Source organism: Stylophora pistillata, chromosome 7, assembly GCF_964205215.1.
Source record: "Stylophora pistillata chromosome 7, jaStyPist1.2, whole genome shotgun sequence".
NCBI lineage: Eukaryota > Metazoa > Cnidaria > Anthozoa > Scleractinia > Pocilloporidae > Stylophora > Stylophora pistillata.
This window is the reverse complement of record NC_142525.1, coordinates 22,638,717-22,661,489: the sequence shown is the minus strand read 5'-3', so window position 1 is coordinate 22,661,489 and position 22,773 is coordinate 22,638,717. Positions and strand designations below refer to the sequence as shown.

General features: G+C 39.4%; 3 protein-coding genes across 3 annotated transcripts in view; 2 read left to right on the top strand and 1 right to left on the bottom strand.

Moving 5' to 3' along the window:
* Positions 1 to 1,159: 1,159 nt before the first annotated feature.
* LOC111329900 (calsequestrin-1) overlaps positions 1,160 to 22,773 on the bottom strand; it is a 51,751-nt gene continuing 30,137 nt past the window's right edge. Inside the window, exons 5-13 of the mRNA XM_088727495.1 lie at positions 8,787 to 8,892; positions 6,967 to 7,040; positions 6,690 to 6,776; positions 4,981 to 5,027; positions 4,610 to 4,655; positions 3,791 to 3,845; positions 3,261 to 3,361; positions 2,349 to 2,423; positions 1,160 to 2,011 (exon numbers count right to left, since the gene is read on the bottom strand). Of these exons, the coding sequence (XP_088583621.1) occupies positions 1,841 to 2,011; positions 2,349 to 2,423; positions 3,261 to 3,361; positions 3,791 to 3,845; positions 4,610 to 4,655; positions 4,981 to 5,027; positions 6,690 to 6,776; positions 6,967 to 7,040; positions 8,787 to 8,892 (762 nt within the window). The 3' untranslated portion in view covers positions 1,160 to 1,840. The remainder of the gene's footprint in view (positions 2,012 to 2,348; positions 2,424 to 3,260; positions 3,362 to 3,790; positions 3,846 to 4,609; positions 4,656 to 4,980; positions 5,028 to 6,689; positions 6,777 to 6,966; positions 7,041 to 8,786; positions 8,893 to 22,773) is intronic.
* Positions 11,421 to 16,123, top strand: LOC111329867 (extracellular calcium-sensing receptor). Its single transcript, XM_022934622.2, has 2 exons — positions 11,421 to 11,709; positions 13,276 to 16,123. The coding sequence occupies exon 2, from the start codon at positions 13,294 to 13,296 to the stop codon at positions 15,919 to 15,921; it is 2,628 nt and encodes an 875-aa protein (XP_022790357.2). The 5' UTR covers positions 11,421 to 11,709; positions 13,276 to 13,293; the 3' UTR covers positions 15,922 to 16,123.
* On the top strand, positions 19,203 to 22,495 carry LOC111329868 (metabotropic glutamate receptor 8-like). The gene has a single exon (XM_088727494.1). It carries the CDS (start codon positions 19,332 to 19,334, stop codon positions 21,933 to 21,935), a length of 2,604 nt encoding a protein of 867 aa, XP_088583620.1. The 5' UTR covers positions 19,203 to 19,331; the 3' UTR covers positions 21,936 to 22,495.

The following is a 22,773-nucleotide window of genomic DNA, read 5'->3' as shown; positions in this document are numbered from 1 at the left end:
TCGTCCTGAAACTGTAACTCCGCGGACCCTTTGCATTGCAGACACAAATGCGATAAGGGTTATTCCGCGCTCGGTGAGCTGGCTACGCGCCGGTGATTACTAACGTTTGTCTTGCGAACAATAGCAACCCTTTCCTTCAAACAATAGATAAGGACATAAAAGGAGCGAAAGCTTGACTTATTGTCCAGCCAAAATCCTAACCAAAAGACACTTAAAACTAAAATTAAAATACTTTAATTCTTGTTCAAATGTCTTACTTTCATCTCTTAACATAACTGCATGGTCTAAAGCGCGACAGAAGTTTTATATTTATAGTATTTTAATTTTAGTTTTAAGTGTCTTTATCCACGATCTTAAAAGGCCATGGGTAAAAAACATTTAACGACTATGGTTTAACGACTTATGATTTTCAAGGATGTTCGTGGTCTTTTAAACGCGCAAAAGCTAATGCAAAAGTTTTCTGAAGCCTTTAAACCCTGCGGCTCGGTTATTTACCCGAGGTATAATCCAATGGTCGGTTATTTACCCGAGGTCTAATCCAATGGTCGGTTATTTACCCGAGGTCTAATCCAATGGTCGGTTATTTACCCGAGGTCTAATCCAATGGCGGTTCTTACTTAACTTTGAGAAATTTGGTTAAACCCCAAATAGATCCGCACGTCTCATGAGCAAGATGAACTTGGCTGATTGTTTAAACACGAAGGTGCGCTATAAAGGAGCCTTATGTCCCACTGGACCATTTGTCAATCAACCGTCGTGTGCTGTAGAACTCTTAGAGTAAAGTCAGCGTGAGCTACTCCAAAGCAGTGAACAGCGGTCACATTCCTCAAAATTTTTTTATGTCTTCATCACAATAGAAGAATTTTGAGATTTGTATTTCCTTTCTCCAATGGAAATTGTCTTTATTTGTGGCGGTAAATTTGAGATCGAAGTAGGTGGTTCGCACATTACCTCATGCCACCATGCTGGTGGAAGTAAACGATAGATATCTCATTAGCTCCTTTTGTTCGTCTACCAGCATTTAAATCTGACCCGCACACGTCAACGGTGAGTGACAAATGAGCCTTGGTCTTCCCAGGGAAGACTTCCTTATATAGCGCGCCTTAGTGTTGAAGTTACCTTATTGACTAAACAACAATAACAACACCAACAAAACGCCTTCGGTAACATGATTTTTATTCATAGTTCTAGAAATATTGAAGATTCATCTAGCCAGCGACTGAAATTCGCTGCAATAATAGCATTGCAATTTGTTTATAAAAAAGTTCTTTAAAGAAAGATACTTAGTAAATGGGAAGTTTTCAACCAATTAAGACTTAGTTATGTCTAATCTTATTACAGTGAGAATCCCACCACAAAAATCTCACATTCGAAACAAATCAAGCGAAAACTCACTAATTCTGAACATCTCAAATGACAAATAGTACACTGACATTGCTTCCTAAAAGCTGTTTCGATATTCCAAATACAGTCTACAGAAAAGATAAGGGAGGGGGAGGAGGGAGGGGGAGGAGGGAGGGGAAGGGGGGAGGGGGAGGAGAGGGGGCGGGGGAGGAGAGGGGGCGGGGGAGAGGGGGAAGGGGGAAAGGGGCGGGGGAAAGGGGGAAGGGGGCAGGAGAGGGGGCGGGGGAGAGGGGGAAGAAGCAAATGATCGAATGGTAACAAAGATATCATCCGCGTTTGCCCCCTTCCGCAGCTTTGATTCCTCTTCAGTCAGTTAAATTTATCATAGGAGTACGGTCGAGGTGTCATACTTTTTCTTTTCATACAGTTTGCTAGAGTTCTCTGTTTGCAACAGGACGCTGAATCTACTACGTCTTAAAAAAAAAAAAAACTAAGGTCAAAGCTCCTCTTTCTTCAATTGCTCTTCAGTGTTTTGACCCTGACTCGTTTGCGCAGAATCTGCTGGCTCTTTTAGCTCCACTTTACCCGCCAGGATATCTTCTACCCACTGTTGGAGATGACGTAATTTAGGTTCTTTTCCTTTCCTTTCGAACCAAGAACTTTTGCTCTGTTTCATAGAAGAGGAAATTTGTTTGTTGCTTTAAATTTTGAAAAATGGAAAGCGTTATTTTTAACGAACATGAAATTGATAATACATAAAAGAAAAAAAAGGACGAAGCCACGCGGAGGTTCGAGCGCTAAACTCGCGAACCAGAGGTCCTGAGTTCGAGTTTTCGGCTTCGCCTCTAAAAGCCACAGGGTCTGCCGTCTTCAGCTTGTATTTTTATCACTCCACGATACATTTCAGTTTTTTTTTTTTTAACTTTCTGCCTCTATATATAGACTTTGAGCTAAAACGTATGGTTTGGTAATCAAAGAATATATTCTACATTTAAAGCACTTACAAATTTTGGCTCAATGACCCCTATGACGGGAGAGTTAACATCGATATTGTACGACTTTTGCCAGTAATCCCGCATCTAAAGCAAGAGGAAAAAAATATTCATTCAGATTTTAGTACATTCATTTGTTGATCCAGGAAGACTCAAGGTGCCTAAATGACGAATACATCCTTCACTTTCAAGTTTTTATTTTTGCTGAAAACTGCATCAAAAGAAATGGCCAAGACTATAAATTTGTTCATCATCCATCAAATATTTTTGCCCGCGTGCGATTGGTCTAAACTCATCACAGGACCGAATATGCCCTAGCTGAAACTGGGGAATATCCAAGGATATAACCTAAGTGATATTCCCCAATTCTCGAACCTTACGTCCACTAGGATAATAGTATTCGTTTCAAAAGTAGTTCAAGATGAGAGAGCGTTTAGCCATTCTTACAGATGAAGGGACATGTGTGCTTGTCCGTAAAGTCGTACCAGAGAATACTGAGAAGTAAACATTCGACAGAGCAAACAGTAAGCTGTTCGTTAATATCTTCCCCGTGTGTTGCAAAAATATATGAAGAATGATTGACACAATAACCTTCATTTGGCGCGAAAGCATGCTCATGTATTTGTCCTTAGACATTATCTGTTCCTCGAAGCTCAGAGTTTTCCTCGAGCTTCGCTCTCAGAAAACAGTTCTCATCTAGGAACAAATAATGTGCGAGAACAAATTCGTTCATATTTTCGCGCCAAATGGACGCTATGTTCTACTTTGAGACGGGCCTCCAACTATCTTCGAGGTTTTTTTTTCTGATTTCTCCAAGTGCCAAGTTCAAAAATACTCACCATAGTTGTTCGACCACTAACGTGATAGTATTCAGTAAAATACCAAATTCAAACTACACTATAAATAATCTCATACAGAACTAACCGTCGGAAATGGATCAGGATCGACCCATAAGAAATGCAATTTCTTATTTTCTCCGTATCGCCTAGCCAGTGACTTTACCAAAGAGAAGAATTGTGCACCTTCTACTCAAAAGGAATAAATGGGCAAAAGTTCACTGAGTTAACATTCAAACAGAGCAACGTATGAAGTTTTGGGTGCCATAATTCTTTTTGGAAGCAAATCCGTGGACTTCCCAAGCCAAGTTACCATCACAGACCTTGGCCCTTTACGAATTAAGATGAAAGTGTGTTTTATTGTTACATGCTGAGTGAGTGCTTTTGGTTGTTTCCGGGACATGCTCCATAATCTCCATAGCAAAGTTCCGCAACCAACACATAGGTTAACCGCCTGAATAAACTCTTTCCAAATGACACTTACGTTCTGTATGTTTTTCTTTATGGTCTTCATTTTGAATTAAATCAATTATTTTCGAAATGAGACGTGGTTGCGATAAAAAGCCAGGGGACGGGTTCGACAGAGAGGATAAAAAAATGAGGAAAAAGAAAACTCACCGTTTGTATCAAGTCTCACGAAGGCGGTCACCAAATAACCTTCCACATTAGTTGACTACAACAGATAACAAGATATCTCTATTTTATCAGTGTCAAAATCACTGCAATGCTATGCCATTTCACAGAAATACACCTAAGGTTTAGGCAAACCATAAGCTACTTTAAGTATTTTTTTTGACGGCGTGAGCAGGTTTGGCGTAGTGGGGGGAGCAGGTTTGGCGTAGTGGGGGGAGCAGGTTTGGCGTAGTGGGGGGAGCAGGTTTGGCGTAGTGGGGGGAGCAGGTTTGGCGTAGTGAGGGGAGCAGGTTTGGCGTAGTGGGGGGAGCAGGTTTGGCGTAGTGGGGGGAGCAGGTTTGGCGTAGTGGGGGGAGCAGGTTTGGCGTAGTGGGGGTAGCGGGTTTGGCGTAGTGGTGAAAGCGCTCGCCTTCCACCAATGTGTCCCGGGTTCGATTCCCGGACCCAGCGTCATAAGTGGAAAACAAACAAACAAAAATCAAATCAAACCTACAGAAAGTAAAAGATGGGAACATCATTCGTCAGAATTTGCGATTAAGATAATTTGACGAGTCCTAAATTAGGAAGCAAATAACACTCCAGATTACTGAAGTCCCACAACTGAGGAGAAGCCAATTGGAAATTACTGAACTCAAACACGAAGCGATTTTCAGCAAGTGTCAGATAGTTCATCATTGTTTGATGGAAGATAGTCATATTTCTCTTCCCAGTTGTGTAAATTGTAAATCTTTAAGAAGGTTTACAACTATCTTAAGCCTCAAGAGAAAAAGTTTTATACTCTTGTGAATTGAATCACGAACTCACCCATGTATCATGGATATCTTCAAGTCTAATCTTCGTTAAAATGCCTCTGAAATATACAAAAGGATACAAAAAGAAAACATACCTAAATATCTTTGATGGTGGTTACGAGCAAAGAAACACAATTATTTCTTTTTTACTTCCACATGTGTAAACAGTCATTTATCGGTCAATTGCATCCCATTGTGTGTCACCGAAGTACATGTATATGCTTACTCACGTCTATAAGACCTGGCATAATCATCATGACAATTTCTCATTTATCTGTCTTAAAAATTACTGAAAAACCTTTTACTCATTGTGATCTGACAGGTCAGCAACTAATATTTTCCTAAAATAGCGAAAATATCGCTCTTTTTCACCTAAATTCTCACCTTTTGTTCTGCGTAATAAAGCTGTTGATATTTTCTGCTGTTATGGCCTGAAATGAAACATTAGCTAAGTCCAAAAGACAAATTTAGAGTTTTGAAAAGGAAGTCTTTCCTTGAGGAAGTATAATTCTCAGACTCATTAATAATTCATCAAGTTACAAACCAATCACGATACGCCAATTTGGCCACATGTGTGCGTTGAGAAACCCCGATGAAACACTGGACAGAGGCTTTTCCACTATACTTTGATGAAATATCAAACCCTAGAGCTTGATAAAATGTCAAACCCCACTGATGCCAAAATCATTCAGAATTTTTTCATAGTTCTTGGTTAATGATGCACGATTGAGAAGCAATTTCAAAAACTCGTGCTTCGCGTTTCATCGGGGTTTTCAAACACTCGAAAACAATAAAAGCACCAGGCCTACGGCCTCGTGCTTTCATCAATTTTTTCGTGTTTGGAAACCCCGATGAAACACTCGCACTCATTTTGAAATACTACGTCATTGTCATCCCTTTGATTAGCTCCATGATAATATTGCAGTAGGTTTTTTTTTCATGAATGATCTGCAGGAAATTGTCATTATTCTACATAATCCTACGCAATCCTTCGCTTTTTCTCAGCAATCTACATCATCTCTGAGAAACAGGCCGACAGAGAGCTCTGGAAATTGAAAGTAACTATATCTTCCCCAGCCCTTCCTTCTACTTCCACCTCCGAATGATCCTTGCATGGATCATTCGTTGCAATATTTGCGGTTTTGAGACACCATGGGCTCAGACCTTGGGGTCACATGACCCAAATCAACAGTTCGTGTTTGGATGCGTTCAAATCGATTCGGTTTGTCGCTTTTCTGGCCGTTTATAAGTGTTTTTCGAGCCATTTTCCCTCGACTGAAGCCCTCACGACGGCATCATTAAGCTGGAATGTGGGTAGAGGCAAGCCTCTGAAGGAAAACAGAGGTTAGAGATGGTTTCATGTTGACTGGACCGCCAACGATGCTTTACTGCCAGCTTGGCAAGTTCACAAGTGAAGTTGTCTCTCGGGCCCATCTGTGGATGGATTCCAGGACCTACCAAGGCTATGTGGCCATGTTTTGACCGGTAAAAATTTCAATCGATGCGATATTTTGCTGGTAGGACTGGATGGCCCGACACGATTCTAATAATTCTTTGAAATGCAAATGATTGGAGTTGCCTTTTCGAGTTAAGGCGGAATTACCCAGAATTCTTTTCGGGAATGAACAAGGCAACGGTTGTGTTCGCGACACTGGCATTCATCAAGTGGAGAAACAAGGGCTGGCAGATAAAGTGAGAAGGAATTGTCTTGCCAAACTCCAAGATCTGGCCCTGAGGTGTGATTTGAACGCAAACTTTTGATTTTTTAGCAAGTTTTATCTTAAAAGATTGACATGTTTTTGGTGTTGCTCTTGGAGCAAAATGCTGGACTTTGGGATTTGTTGCCATACGAACGGTTCACTGCAATGAAAATCAGGAATCATTGTGGGTGTTTTAAGTTGCAATAGGTGTCACATCAACTAGCCGGTACAATTTACACACTTACATAATGTTGTGTCTTAAGTTCAACAAGAAACAAGTATCAAAAGTAGTAACGGTATTATCTGGACATAGGTGTTCACTTAGTATGCTAAGGGTTAAACAACATATAATGGACATCGCTGGAGCACCTTAAATGACTTTTTAATTTTTACCTTATCTGCTGGGTAATTGACTGGTTTCTCATAAGGTTTCAAAAGTTGTATGGTCTTAGGCTTCTTGAGTCGAAATGATTTGGCAAGCTGCGGAGAAATTTTTAAGTCAAGTGAGACACATGCTTTTCAAATAAGGTTCATTACCCTTAATGTGCTTCTTGTTAGAACTTACAAAGTCTGAATTCTGAATGAGTTATATGCAATTTAGGTCAACTGGTCAGTACTACTTCAACGTAAAAGTAATGTAATGCAATGTAGCATGGGAAGATTCACTTACCTTTTTATCAGAAACAGCAAAGAATGGTAATAAGGGTTGATGCTGCGTGGCAGAATCTTGAAATGCTTTGATTTCTGAAAGCAATGAGAACAATAATTAAAGGGCCTGGTTCATTTTTCGAAAATTTTAACCATTAGTGTTAAACATTGCGTATAAACAAAAAAATAGAAACCACGTTCGGTACAAATTTTAAATGCGTCGGTTTGGTTTAAAAATCGAAGTGAATCCCTCCATTCCTTGAAATAGGCGCGTCAGTATTTAGCGCCAACCAGTTGCATGACCTGTTACAGGATAGTAATGAAAGCGTGCATACAAAGTCCCTTACGCTAGAGTTAGGGGGGAGGGGCGGCTAGACTTACGGGAGGGGGGAAGCGGACCGCCTAAAACGAAGCCCTCTTCAAAAAGAAAACACATAGGAAGAAACGGGAAGGTATATCTCATCAAGATATAGCTACACAACTGCTGGGGATTAAAGGTAACAAGAAAACTATGGAAAACTGGAAAAAATGAAAAAAAATTTGGAGTTCGAGGGCTGATATAAATCAGTACCCCTAAGGCTTCAGGACAATAGAACAACTAAATGCCTTTAGGGCCCAGAGAATTCAAGTCAATTAGAAAATTACTAACATTCTTCTTTGCTGCCTCTTACAGTTAAGTTCCGCTTATGCGAAAATTCAATGGTAAAGATTAAGAGAGCAATAAAAGATTAGAGCAGCGTCTTTGATTTTGGGGTTCAGTTCCAGCATGACATCATTTCTGGTATATTGAACTATTTAAATCATATTTAGGAAAAAACCAAAAGTATTCTAAGGTTCCCAAGTATGTCATTTACAATTCTTGCTAATTCAAAACATCCCTGGCTATTGCGTACCAGTTCAGAATTCGAATTGAGTTTAGTTTACTCTAACAAACACTTTTCTAAAGGTTTTTATTTCATTTACTGGTAACTATCAACAATGCCAATATGCGTATGATGCACGATTCTCGCTGTAGAGAGCGCTATTTATGCAATAGCGAAAATCAAACCTGAAAAAAATCAGGCCTGTACGGGATTCGAACCACTGACCTCTGCGATACTAGTGCAGCGCTCTACCAATAGGTGGTTTGCAACCAATCTCTAGAGACACAGGTAACAATGGTGAAAGGTACAAATGCTGGTGGACGAACAAAAGAAGCTAATGAGATATCTATTGTTTACGTCCACCAACATGGCTGCAATGACGTAACGTGCAAACCACCCATTGAGCTAACAACTAGTATCGCAGAGGTCAGTGGTTCGAATCCCGTACAGGCCTGATTTTTTTTTCAGGTCTGATTTTCGCTATTGCATAAATAGCGCTCTCTACTGCGAGGATCGTACATCATACGTATCTAATACCGCAGTTCAAAATACATGGACTTCATATATTCATTGTATCTGATTTATCATCACGGGTTCATTACGAATCAACTTAACGGCCTACTCCCAGTTGGCTTGTTAGCTCAATTCGTAGAGCGCTGCACTAGTATCGCACAGATCAGTGGTTCGAATCCCGTAAAGGCCTAATTTTTTTCAGGTCTGATTTTTGCTATTGCATAAATGGCGCTCTCCACTGCGAGGATCGTGCATCATACGTATCTAATACCGCAGTTCAAAATATATGGACTTCATATATTCATTGTATCCAAATGCCAATATGGTTGAAAATACCGTCAGATAGCCACTTTAAAATGCCCACTCAAGAAAGTTGTAGATGCAGCAGAAAGGGATTGTTTTATGGGGAGAAATGCACTGATTCATTTAATCCTCCTTTAAGAAGAAATCGTAAGTTTGTATGAACCTGGCGAGTCTTTTTCCAAGTAAGCTATGACTTTGCTTCCATCAGTATCTTCAAATGAAGTCTTCTGTTTCTTGCTTTCTATATATGTAACTGGGGGCTCAAACATCTGCAAAAACAAGATAACAAACAAAATATTTAACAGGTCAATCTGCTTACCAACAGCAAAATAATTCGGCATCACTAGGATAATAATAATAATAATAATAATAATAATAATAATAATAATAATAATAGTTTAATATTTGTAGTGCGCAAATTCCATTTACATATGATCAAAAACGCATAGGATCTCGTCAGCAGAGTGAACAAATCATCAGTAGGTCATTTCGGAATCGTAAGTCGTTTCGTTTCAAAAGGAGTCTAAGTGGAAATTAAACTCCGTGATGAACATAGATGTTTATTCCTACGCCTGAAGCTATTTGCTATCTGCACAAAAGGAGCTTCTCAAAATTTTCTCTTAAACACGAAGGCGCGCTATATAAGGAAGTCTTCCCTGGGAAGACCTAGGCTCATTTGTCACTCACCGTTGACGCGTGCGGGTCAGATTTAAATGCTGGTAGACGAACAAAAGCAGCTAATGGGATATTTATTGTTTACTTCCACCAGCATGGTGGCATGAGGTAATGTGCGAACCACCTACTTCGATCTCAAATTTACCGCCACAAATAAAGACAATTTCCATTGGAGAAAGGAAATACAAATCTCAAAAATTACTTTAATGTGATGAAGACATAAAACAATTTTGAGGAATGGGCCCGCTGTTCACTGCTTTGGAGTAGCTGTAGCTCAAGCTGACTTGACTCTAAGAGTTCTACATCACACGACGGTTGATTGACAAATGGTCCAGTGGGACCTAAGGCTCCTTTTATAGCGCGCCTTCGTGTTTAAAATATTTTCAAGAAAGACGAGTTATACAGTTTCGCTTCGTTTTCAAGTAATGATCCCATTCAAGACCTGCTAATGACAACATGTTTCATAATTCCAGGTCATCTAAACCAAACAACTCCTATTTCCAACATCATAAATTCGTCTGGCAAACAGGTGAAGACAAACACGATCTCATCGAGGGTGGTATCTCGCTAAACCACTATCTTTTTATCACTGATTAAGAACGAAATGTTTCCCAGCTACAAGGAAAATTCGTTATTAATATTTGGGTTTATTGTGTACAACATCTAATAAATTTTCGTGGCACTAAGGGGCCAAGTATATTTAACAGCTAAGTATCATTGCTTCCTCAGATGGATATTGGAGACTGAAAAAGGAAGCCTTTGCTGCTGGTAAGAGTTCGTTCCAAATAATTTGTTGATTCGTAGTTATAAACGTGGGGCAAATTTTTCTCTACTATTACTTATTAATGGGAAAGGGCGGCCCAAAGTTTGCAGCGGCTCAGACAAACCACTGGTAAAAAAAATTAAAAAATGGATCACTTTTTCAAATGTTTACTAAACTGACGTCAAGCGACAAACAGGAATATGCAAATAATCATCTTGTCGAACGTTCTGAAGTTTTCTCTATTTTTAACTACAGCGGTGATACTACCTTATGAGTGAAATTAGCGAAACAATTCGTAAACAACGTCTTTAATCGGATGTTTTCTAGGCCTTTCTCCCTATTGACGATTTATTGTGTCTTCTCCTAACAAACTTTGAGGGAAAAACATCGCAGTAAAATAAGATATAGTGTTCACTCTGGAAACACCTGCCTTGTTTTCGTGACATGAAAAGACCAAATCGTTAAAATTCCGAAATATCTAGCTCCATGTTTCACATAAATTTGTGTAGCTATGGAGTTCTGCACTTAGAATACTCAACATTGAAGTATACCCACAAACATGCACCTCATAAATGAGATGTCTCACGCCCCTGTTCAGAAATAAATAGAGGATATCACATGGCCGCGCGGGGACACGAATTTTATCTTCGAGTGCTGTACGTATCTCTCACGAGTAAGCGAAGCGACCGAGTGAGAGATACGTACAGCACGAGAAGATAAATTCGTATCCCGGCGCGGGCATGTAATTTTCTGTTTATTTTATAGATACTGATGAAATTTCCACATAAAATACAACCTTTTTTTATTCATTTTCGAAACAGCAAAATAGCGCAATTAAAGTGGTGACCTATCGCAAAATGCCTATCACAAAAATGTTATGAAACTCGGATATAAAGGAGAAATAAAGACAATAATACTTATATTTTCTGTTCCAAAACGTCAAAATCCTAATGAAGAAGAGAAAAATAAAGAATTAAATTGAAAAAAAACACCAACAAAACAAAAAAAAAAAAGCAAGAAAAATCATGTTGGTAACCATGGCGACATCAATATCCTAACACGCGAAAGATAAAAATAGTATTTTCACTACGTGCGCTGAAGATATAATCTTTTAGTAAAAGGAAAAATTCTGGTATTTCATCAGTATCTATAGAATAAAAGATAATCTTTCATTAAATAATGAAGTAGAAGCAAGACTGGCGCTGTTGTGATGACAGTATTTACTGTATCTAGGACGCTAAGTAATGAATAAAAAATGGCTTTTGGAGACTGAAAATCAGAAAGCCGTAGGCTGCCGATTAAAGAGCTATGCATGTCTCAGATTTCCTCGGATTTCGTCCAAACTTGATTATTCATCGGTTGGTCCTAATAATAGAAAACAAATTTTCTACCACAAATGTTTATAACAACATCGAGAAGCTGTAATCATACTGCGACTCTGACACAGCATGGCAGCTAGAATGAAAAATGCATGATGTCAAGCTTGAGACCGGAACACGGAAATACTTATTATTTCTATTAGGACTTGTTTAAATATCTAATCTTTATCGTTTTAACCGTCGGCGGCTAAACTTTGGTAGCTGAGGTTCCTCATTTGGTGGTTCTACACCTTTACTTCAAAGTAAAACACATTGCACTGACTCAAAAGGTAAGAAAGACAGCTGATATTCTGTTACAAAGCTATTTTTATCATTAACATTTGCGACGAATTACGCTGTAAAAATTGACGGTTTGTAATCTACAATTTTTAAAGACAGATTCCTTGAAACGAACATTGAGCGAAGGCGATCCGTACAAGGGAAAAAGGAAAAAAAAGAGAAAAATGTAGATCAAAAGTGATCACCACGATACATGGCAGTTTAGCGAAGATTGTCGTCTGCAAATGCAATGTCTGCCGATGAATTGGCGTTTCCATAAACTGACTTAGAAAGTGAAGCCTTGCGTTCGAATCTCAGGCATTATCCTATTTTCATAAAAGTCGCCATTATCTATTGCTCGCTGAAAAAAAAAGGCAAATGTTCAAAATACTCATGCGTTTCAATGGAGAATTTTGGCAAATCTATTCTTTTCTCTAGGTGAAACCTTAGACAAATAAACGCGACCACCTTTTTCAAACTTTGATAAGAAAAATCAATTTGATAACAACTGAGAAACCACTCAGGGGGTATTGAAGATAAATGAGACCCGTTTGTGAGACACAACCAACTCTTTCGTAAAAGCAGTCTGCATTTCCCTTGATAAATGCATCAGTAAGCGTCAGATCTCATGGCTCGTATTACCTTCTTCGTATGTCGTTAAATTATTGACTATAGTCATGCCGTTCAGATGTCGTTTTACATTTCACTTCAACCAACAAACACAGCACACGCACACACGCAACCTTATGTAAATTTTAACTCGAAAGCTGACGGTTAATCCTAGAAGCATCCGGACGGGTCACCCTTAAAGAAAATAAACACAAGAAAAATATTCAAAAATATGGTTTTATCTATAGGTCGTTGACACCTGCTGAAGTCTCTCTCCGTTGATCAAATAATGATGATATTCTTAAAACAAGAATGAAAATTCTTTTAATGCAATGGTTTTGATGTGAGTGCTGGGAGGATTGAATTTGCTTAATGGATTTCCAGTGGCATATTTTCGTCCTGTTTCCTTGTGCTCATGCTGTTCTCTGGGATTCACTAGTATCGCACAAATATGAACAGCATTTTTCACTTGCTTCTGAAAATTGGACGTTTCTACGCCTGGAGAATTATGTATTTTGTGTAGATAATCCGATCATAATTTGTGAATAGCGGATTTCGACTATTTCCACTCATTTCGGCCTACAAAATAATCCCTCTGGCTACCCATGATTAAGAAATTTGTCACTTGCAGCTGAGTTAAAGGAGTATGTATGAACAGTACAATTAAACCACCCAAATTGATCGTCATATGATGTGGAATAGGTCGAAAAATGGAAGTAAACAAGATAATTTACCTCCCTTCGTAATGAGATGCGTATCTCATGCGATTAGTTTTGCTTTACAGCAATAACAAAAGGATTATTACGTTGCCACTTTTCTGATTGTTACTGCGAGTTTATATCCAACCCGCGCTCATGAAATAAATGTGTAAGTTAATCAAATATTCCGTTGAACTGCAGAGCGAAGCGCTCCTTTTTTTTTTCTTATTTTCTCTACATTAAATTTTTTTAAATTTTCTTCCTTCGCAGGGAATGAAATAAATTCTAATGATGATAACTTGGGTTCTGCTTTGCTTTGCCGTGTTTCCTGTTTTTATTACCACTTCCAGTATTGAAGTAATGAGTGGTATGCAGCAGTCTGGTAACATTACACTTGGAGGTCTCTTCATCATCCATCACACCACTGATGATGGCGCATGCGGCGAACTTTTCCCACAAGGACTTGGTCATGCAGAAGCAATGATTTTCGCTATTGAGGAGATAAACAGAAATCAGAGCGTGCTTCCAACAATAAAACTGGGATATGACATACGAGACTACTGCGAAAGCCCTGAGAAGGCAATGAGGCAAACTTACGATTTTGTCCGGAGAAATGACGCTCGATGTGTTTTTCCACATGTAGAAAACGAGACAATGGAGACAAAGCCTATTGCAGCAGTTATTGGTCCAACAGACTCTGGAAGTGCTGTTCTGGTTGGAAGCCTTTTGCAAGTGGGGGGAATTCCCGTCATCAGTCACTCAGCAACAAGCAACGAATTGAGCTCTTCGCAATTCCTTCATTTTTTCCGCACCGCTTCACCGGATGGACAACAAGTAAGGGTTGTTGCTGATATTCTACAGTATTTTAACTGGAATTATGTAGCTGCCGTGGCAATGGACGATTCATATGGCAAAAACGGCATGAGGAGTCTAGAACTCGAGGCTGAAAAGAGGGAAAAGTTTTGCCTTTCTTTTGTTGAGTTTATTCCACGGAAAGAGTACAATACAACGATAAAAAGAATTGTAAGGAAGCTCAGGGACTTCCCAAACATTGGTGTCGTAGTCCTTTGGGTTTTTGGCAGTTACGGAGTTCATTTTCTTGAGGAAGCAGCAAAGCAGAAGCTGTTTAATCGCACCTGGATTCTTAGCGATGGTTTAGCCACTCAAACCGATTTGTTTAAGAGTCTTAAGACTGAGGACCAAGCAATTCTTCATGGGTCACTCGGTATTCAGCCTCCATATGTGGACATGAACAGTGGCAATTTCGGCAACTTCTTGATTGAAAGGTCAACAAAGTCACCAAACGTCTCATGGTGGAGGGAATTTTGGCTCACGGAGGACAACAAAGACTGTTTGAAAATTAGTAATCCAAATAAGCGATGCAAGAACATAGTGGTCCACAGACTATACGAGACCTACACTCCCTATGTGGTGGATGCTGTCTATGCTGTTGCACATGCCCTTCACAACATGAAAAACTGCTCCGCATCAAAGTGTGAGAATCTTGAAGACCTTCACTCTCCAACGGATACAAAGGATCTCCAGAGGCATCTTCGTCTCGTTCGGTTTTCGGGATTAACTGGTGAGGTCAGCTTTGATCATTTGGGAGACCCTGTATCGTCGTCGTACGAAATCGTCCATTATCAGCTTACTAACATATCAAATCCACAAAAACTGGTCATTGGCTCGTGGTTGAAAAGCCGGAAGCCGAGGCTTCACTTAAACGTTAGCAAAATCATGTGGAATACTATGACTAGTGCTTTTTTTCCAAAGTCATACTGCCAAGAAGATTGCCCTGCAGGTACAAGTCGATCAATTACTACTCCCTGTTGTTGGAAGTGTCTCAGATGTCCAGATGGAGCCATAAGTACACGAGTAAACGAGGCAAACTGTACTGAGTGCCCTCGAGGACAAATGTCCAATAAAGAGAGGTCGAAATGCTTAGATCTTCCAGAAGTTGAAGTCAGCTGGTCAAGCCTGGCGTCAGTCCTTGTGATTCTATTTAGCTCAATTGGATTTCTTCTCATTGCCAGTTGCAGTTTCATCTTTCATAAACATCGAAAGACTCCACTGGTCAAAGCAGCTAATCGCGAGTTAAGTGCAATCCTTATGTTATCAATCACGATGTCCTTTGTAGCATCGATTTTATCTCTCGTCAAGCCAACAGACTTTATGTGTGGGTTGATTTACTGTTGGAAGTCAATGGTCCTTGTTACGTTCATCTCCGTCCTGATAATCAAGACCATGAAGATTCTCAGCGCATTTCACATAAACGTTGTAGCGGAGAGGTTCAAAAAGTTCATCTTAGTTACAAAAAAACAAACAGTAAACGTTCTGGTGCTTCTTTTTCCACCCACTGCACTCTTTGTCTTATGGTTTACATTGGATTCACCGTATCAACGACGAATCATTCAGGCAAACGAAGGTACCTCTCTCTCCACGTGTTCCTTGCATCAGTCAGCCGTTGGAATGAGTTTTCAAGTCGTCATCTCTGTATATACGTCCCTTCTTGCATTGGCTTGTACATACTACGCCTTCAAAGCAAGAACACTTCCTGAAAACTTTAACGAAGCGAGATATATTGGATTTTCCATGTACATTTTACTCCTTTCGTCAGGGGCATATTTGCCAATTGACATCGGACTTAAAGGTGCCTACGCGACAAACTTGACATGTGCATTGATACTTGTGGCTTCTTATGGACTATTAACCTGCATGTTCGGGCCAAAGATTTACGCAATTCTAATCACGCCTGAGCAAAATACACATCATGCTGTAAGTTCACAAGTGCTACACTACTCATTCGGACTTTTTCGAAAGGGCAAAGTTGCTGTTGCACCTGCGAAGTCAGATGCATCATGCAACAAACAAAACATGCAGCTGGAATTTTCCTCGACAACTCAAGTAACTACCTAAAGAAGTATCCTGCGATCTTCAATATTGTCCGAAAAAGGCACCGGTGAAATGCCAGGAATCATCTGCATTCTGAGCTTTTAGGGTGTGACAGAGCTTAATTATATGCAAAACGCTACGGTCATTGAAAGCGCAAAAGAATGAGATTTTCAAAAAGATGTAACAATGTAATCGTAATGGAAATAAAATTGGAATTTCACACTAATTCATAACAGGAGAATATTACCCGTGCGAACCACTGACTTAAGTTCCTTCTCGAAAATAGCTACTTGAGCAGGTAAACTTGGGGTGGTCACAAAATAGTCAAAATGTATCTATGTAAACTTAAAACAACATAATACAATAACTTTAAAGAAACACGGGAAACCCATCAAAGGACACGGATAAATGCAAACGAAGACAAGATTACAAGGGTCCGATAGAGTCTCATGAAAGATCCTTCGGATTGACTTGGGCGCGAACGTCAGTTTAAGATGAGCGGTTCGTTGGACAAGACAATAAAAAAATTCTTAATCAATGTTTGTGATCGTCCAAGTAAGTGTGGAACTGAAAAAGACTTGTTGTCGGTTACAGTGGCTGATATGCGGAGAACCTCGGCGATAAGTCATCATTAGTTAACTCTTAATGATGTCTTCGGCCTCGTTTTTCAAAAAGTTAGTGTATATCTCCGACAATAGGCTTTTTAAGGTCTTCAGTTACTTGGACGATCTCTCCACACGATTGATATGATTTTCTATAAAGTCAACCGTTGCCATACTCCGATAGGCAACAATCATTCGAAAGGCGCAAAGCATGTACCAGATTGTAAGGACGAAATAATTTTAAGAAAAAACTTTGAACCATCTTAGTCAAGGGGTGACGAACCCAGAAAAGTTAAGCGGCAACATGTCTGGCGGTTTCAGTATTTCTTAAATATTGAGTAAAACTTAAAAAAAAATGGTTTGCCCTTACTTGAATACAACTACGATAAAGAATAAGCTAAAAATAGGAACAAGGAAGGATCGGGAGATTTTGAATTAAGTGTCGGTTTTGCTGAATCCGGGATTACTTCATTTTGCTCTATATGTGATTGGTCCAGAAAAATTCGCTCCACATCCTCAGCCAATCAAATCTCAAACTAAAACCAATCGCGACCTAGTTGCTAGCGATTTCCTGCGCTTCAGTAGTTTACTTAGTTTCCTTAATGCTCTCATGCTCCTTGCGATATTTCCTTGGTTATGATTGGATGTTGCGCCTACTTTTGTTCATTTTACCACACTCGATCAAAATGCGCTCTAGCTATGGAAGAGAATAACTATATATACCCGCGTAGAAGAATTGAACGCCTAAGAAGTTCATAATAACACTTTTAAATGGATAAGTACTAAGTATTCACATGCCCTTCTTTGAACGATCTTAGATTCATCGATGGATATTTTAAACCCTTTTAATTTTGATGGCTTAAACTGGTTTGACACACATTTACAAAAGAGATCCTTTTCAGAAATGGCGACAGAATTCGACGGTATATTCGAAAATATATCACAGCGGAAATTGATCGCCATATCAAGAAGTGACATGATCGACATGCCATGTAAAAACAATGTCAACATGAAAAACTCATTTATGACAACTTAAACTCTATACGTAATGAAGTTTTCCACAATGGGTGGTTTCCTCTTTAAATCGGTCATACGGAGGATGTTGTAAGATTATATCTTACTTCTTCAAAGGCAACTGTCAAAAATCATCCAAATGCCGCCGTTCCTATCTGTTCGTGATGTAAATTGCTAGCTACTGTAAGAAATACGGAAGAAGCAAGTCTGTTTTTATTCATTCACATTGTGTCTTCACCTGTACATGAAATCAAGAACACTTCAACGAACGGAAACCAATATTGGAAGTTAAAGGTAAGAAACAAGTTGTTAATTTTCGAGATCTGAGATGTAGGAGTTGTCGAGACCTACTGTTTTTAGAAACATTTTCCTTCTGTTCCATTTAAGTCGGACTGCATTAGAGAAAGAACGTTTTTCGACTGAAATTTAGCTGAAACATGTGACACGACTACATGCTGCTCTTGTAAGGTAGACCTACCATTTTCAGATTAAATAGGGTTCTTAAGATAATTCTTACTCGCATGAAAATAATGCGGAGTAAGGATTCATTCAAAAAAATTTTTAAGCCTGTCCTCTAGCTTTGAATCAATAACAAACTAGTGAAATGCATGTCAAAACAGCCAACACAAATGCTAAATTAATTCAGCCTAAGACAATGTTCAGTATGATAAGAAAAATGCAGTTGTTGAGGAAACCAGAAAATAGATGATATTCCATTGTTAAAACCTCATGTGCGTTTAACAACCATGTGCGTTCAACAACCATATGTGCGTTTAACAACCATGGGCGTTTAACCGGCAACCATAGCTTTAAAATGCCGAAAAGTGTGCGAGTCTTGCTTTCGGTGCTTTACACCTGTTCTTTCTCAAATGTGTCGCAAGCTTAATACATATGATTACAGAATTCATTTCAAAGCGTTTATTCTCCTTTTCGCTGTTTTTAATAATTTACTGTCATCTTAACTAGAGGAAACCCACTGATCTGTGCTATAGCTTAATGAATAACCCATCGACAATGGCGTTTTTAAAATGCTTGTTCTTGGACGTAAACACCATTCTACCTAACCGCATGAACTTAAAATTTCGTTTTTACTCAGGGTCTCCTTGGAGATCGGGCAGAGAATTCCGATTTAGGTGACAGAAATGCCAAGTTGGTGTGAAAGGTAGACCAAACTGTGAGGAAGGAATACAAGTTTCTTGTAGTCTTCCCTTGAAATGTTTTACGAACTTCTCAGGAACTAATCAATTTATCACAAAAGAATGACGAGCTTTATGCATAATGTCAGAGTTCGTTTATTTTAGCCGACACCAATTAAAAGAGTGAGTTAGACCACTGAAGCAGAGAATTTTATTAAAGAGAGCCGGATATTAATCATCTTGACAAAATATTCGTCTAATAATTTGTCTCTGATTCCTCTGTACGTGTTTTTTTCATATTTTTGGTTACACTAAAAAATTAAACGAGAATGATTTTTTTCTTTGCAACGCTCAAAAATTCAAATGATCTCTGTTTCGCAAACAGGTGTCCAGATACAATATTAGAAATACGTGTAATTTGTCAATTTTTTCCCTTGAGACTCGATTTATCGGATCACTTCAAGACCGAAAGCAGACTTTTTTCGCTCGATTCCTTTTAAGAAATATTTTCTACTTGACACAACCACTGGTGAGCCCAAATTAAGGACTACTTGTATGCTATTATCGATACTCCGTCAAATTCGATTTCTCGGCTTGCGATGCCTATATCAGTACTTAACGCAGTATCAAACGAGGAGAAAATAATCTAGCATGATCTTTCGTTCTAAGAACGTTCTAAGAAATGTGCGTAAACAATTGCGTGTTACTTGCGGTGGTGGTGTCTTGTGGTTTTCTGACGTCGTCAGGGTCGACAAACAAGGACCGTTATCACCAGCTTGGTGATATCACACTTGGGGCTCTGATTACATTACATCACACTAATGATGATGGCGAATGCGGTGATTTTTCCCCAACAGGACTTGGCCATGTGGAAGCTATGAAGTTCGCCATCGACACAATCAATAGGAACCCACAACTGCTTCAAAACTTGACTCTAGGATATGACATTCGCGACTACTGTAGAAGCACTGTAAAGGCAATGAAACACACGTACGACTTTGTCCGAAAAAATGAATTGGCGTCAGAATTCCAAAACGGCAGTAAAGTCGTTAGCACAATTAAGGATAACTCAGTACAGAAACAACCAACGCCGATAACAGCTGTGATTGGTCCAACCGATTCAGGGGCTGCGATCCTTGTGGGAAGCCTTTTGCAAGTGGCTGAAATCCCAGTTATCAGTCACTCGGCGACAAGCGATGAGTTGAGCTCTTCGCAGTACAGTTACTTTTTTCGCACTGCTCCTCCCGATAGAAAGCAGGCAAGAGCAATGGCTGATATAGTAGAGTATTTCCATTGGAGCTATGTGGCTGCTGTGGCAATGGACGATTCTTACGGTCGAAATGGGGTCCGGAGCTTGGAAGCTGAGGCAGCCAGAAGGCAAACATTTTGTCTTTCTTTCGCAGATTACATACCGAGAGAAAAGTATATAGCAAAGCTAGTAAGAACCGTGGACAAGCTTCGACGCCACCCAAATGTTCGTGTTGTGGTGCTCTGGCTGTTGAGAGGATACGGAAGGCGATTTTTGGAGGAGGCTGCAAAACAGAAAATGTTCGACCGCACCTGGATTTTCAGCGATAGTTTGACAGCTGGAAGGGAGGAGTTTATGAAAATGGAAGACGATCATAGAGGAGTTGTCCATGGGTCACTTGGTATTGAACTTCAACATTTTGATGTTCGACATTTCCAAGATTTCTTGATCGACGAATCCATCGTATCCTTGAAAGAGGAAAGTACCTCAGCTCCTTGGTGGAAGGAATTTTGGAAACAAAAAGGTCATTCATCTACCAATGAAACAGTTATTCGTTCGGTATACAACAGCTACATTCCCTATTTGGTAGATGCCGTTTTTGCTCTTGCCCATGCTATTCACAACATAAATAAAATCCATACTACTGTCGATCCAAAGGAACTCGAGAAGCATCTTCGCCAAGTCACATTCAAAGGAGTAACTGGGGAAATCCAATTTGATCAGCTAGGAGACCCTAAAATATCGTCTTACGATATCGTTCATTTTCAGGGAAAGGATAAATCTGATTTGATAAGATTAGTCATCGGATCATGGAATGAAAGTCGTGAGGAAATTCAGTTAAAGGTTTCCGACATAAAGTGGAATACTGCAGCAGGTTACAAAATTATTCCAAAGTCATTCTGCAATAGAGATTGCCTTGCTGGTGAATATCGGTTACCAACGACCTCGTGCTGTTGGACTTGCCAAAAATGTCCGGATGGAGCTGTTAGCACTAGAGTTAATGATATGAACTGCACCGTGTGTCCCCGAGGACAAAAGCCCAATGAACAGAGGTCAAAATGCTTGGATCTTCCTGAAGTTGAAGTCATATGGTCAAGCCCCGCGTCTGTACTTATCATATTGTTTGCAACAGTTGGACTCCTTCTCCTTGCCATTTGCAGTTTCATTCTTTTTAAACTTCGGAACACTCCCCTTGTCAAAGCAGCCAATCGCGAGTTAAGTTCTATCCTTCTTTTGACAATCGCAATGTCCTTTGCTTCCTCCATTTTATCCCTCAGCAAGCCCACCAGCTTTATGTGCAGTTTTCTTCACTGCTGGAGGCCCATGGTTCTTGTAACAATCTTCTCCATACTGATAATTAAGACCATGAAGATACTCAGTGCATTCCAAATAAACGTCATGGCCGAGAGATTCAAAACATTTATTCTTGCGACAAAGAGGCAAACGTTTATCGTTTTAGTGCTAATCTTTCCACCAGCTGTATTCTCTTTGTTATGGATTATCTTTGACTCGCCACACCAACAACGGATGATACAGACAAGTGAAGGTTCAATTCTTCTCTCGTGTTCTTTGTATCAATCGTCCGTCGGAAGGAGTTTCCAAATCGCCATATCTGTCTACACGTCTCTTCTTGCAGTGGCTTGCACATACTACGCCTTCAAAGCCAGATCACTTCCTAAGAACTTTAACGAAGCCAGGTATATTGGATTCTCAATGTACATCTTACTCCTTTCATGTGTAGCATACTTACCTATTGACATCGGCCTTAAGGGTTCCCATGCTACAAACTTGACATGTACAATGATACTTGTTAGTTCATATGGACTATTACTTTGCATGTTCTGTCCAAAGATTTACGTAATTCTCCTCAAACCTGAAGAAAATACTCTCCAGGCCGTCAGTTCAGAGGTGTCGGACTACTCATTTCGTCCGTCGTTCAAGGGTAAGACACGAGTGACACCTTTGAATCCGTATGCACCCAACAGCCAGAAAATGTTGAAGTCGGAATTTGCTTCTACCAGTAATTCAACAACTTAAGGTTTTAACTTTAAGGATTAGGGAGGGTAAAGGAGAAAAAAGTTCATGAGTTAGGAGACTGGATGTTAAGTTACACTTGTAAATGTAACTGTGACAGAAGAGACTTGTAAAAAAGAAATTAAGAGTAAGATAAAAAATTTAATTCCATATTACTTGCCATAACATGCACATAGGAGAGTTGTATTTCATGCATCAAAAACGTTTTAGTTATCTTCCGAAAGTAGTTCAACATTGCAGTACTTTTTCTATTAATTAGCTCTTCAATTATAACCAATCAAATATAGAAATACAACTAGGCGTAATATTGATTGAAGAACCAGCCAAACACAAGAATCAACACGCATCCACAATGGTCAAATTCAGGGAGATAGGAAAAGATTGGATACGGGTAAACTGACAAAAACATTTGACAAACCCTTTCCCAAGATTTGCTAAATCTGATTGGAATGCGCGGTAAAAGTGCCGTTTAAAACCCTTAAGGAGTTCATCTCTGTTGGCTACATGTATGTTGCTTAGACTGTTCTTTGTTCATTAAAAATGCTGTTGATGTGCTTTCTTCATTGGACTGACACTTCACTAAAAGTATACCTTCAGATCAAAACTATTGTTTATTGAGATATCTAATTGTTGACGTGATCTGTTTCCTTAAAATTGATACACTGCTGCTAGAGGAAAACCTTACAGGATGTTAGAGAAACATATTTCGAAAGATGAAGGATTCAGAAGTATTTTTCATGAGCACTTGGGAAAAAGAAAATGTGAAAGAATCTACCTTTTATCAACAGAGGTTATTGTGGCCCTTCCGATGGTCCTTTGCAATCTTTACTGTGGGCTAATG

Coding starts and splice junctions, on each gene's coding strand:
- LOC111329867 (XM_022934622.2), top strand. CDS start 13,294: ATGATGATAACTTGGGTTCTGCTTTGCTTTGCCGTGTTTCCTGTTTTT.
- LOC111329868 (XM_088727494.1), top strand. CDS start 19,332: ATGTGCGTAAACAATTGCGTGTTACTTGCGGTGGTGGTGTCTTGTGGT.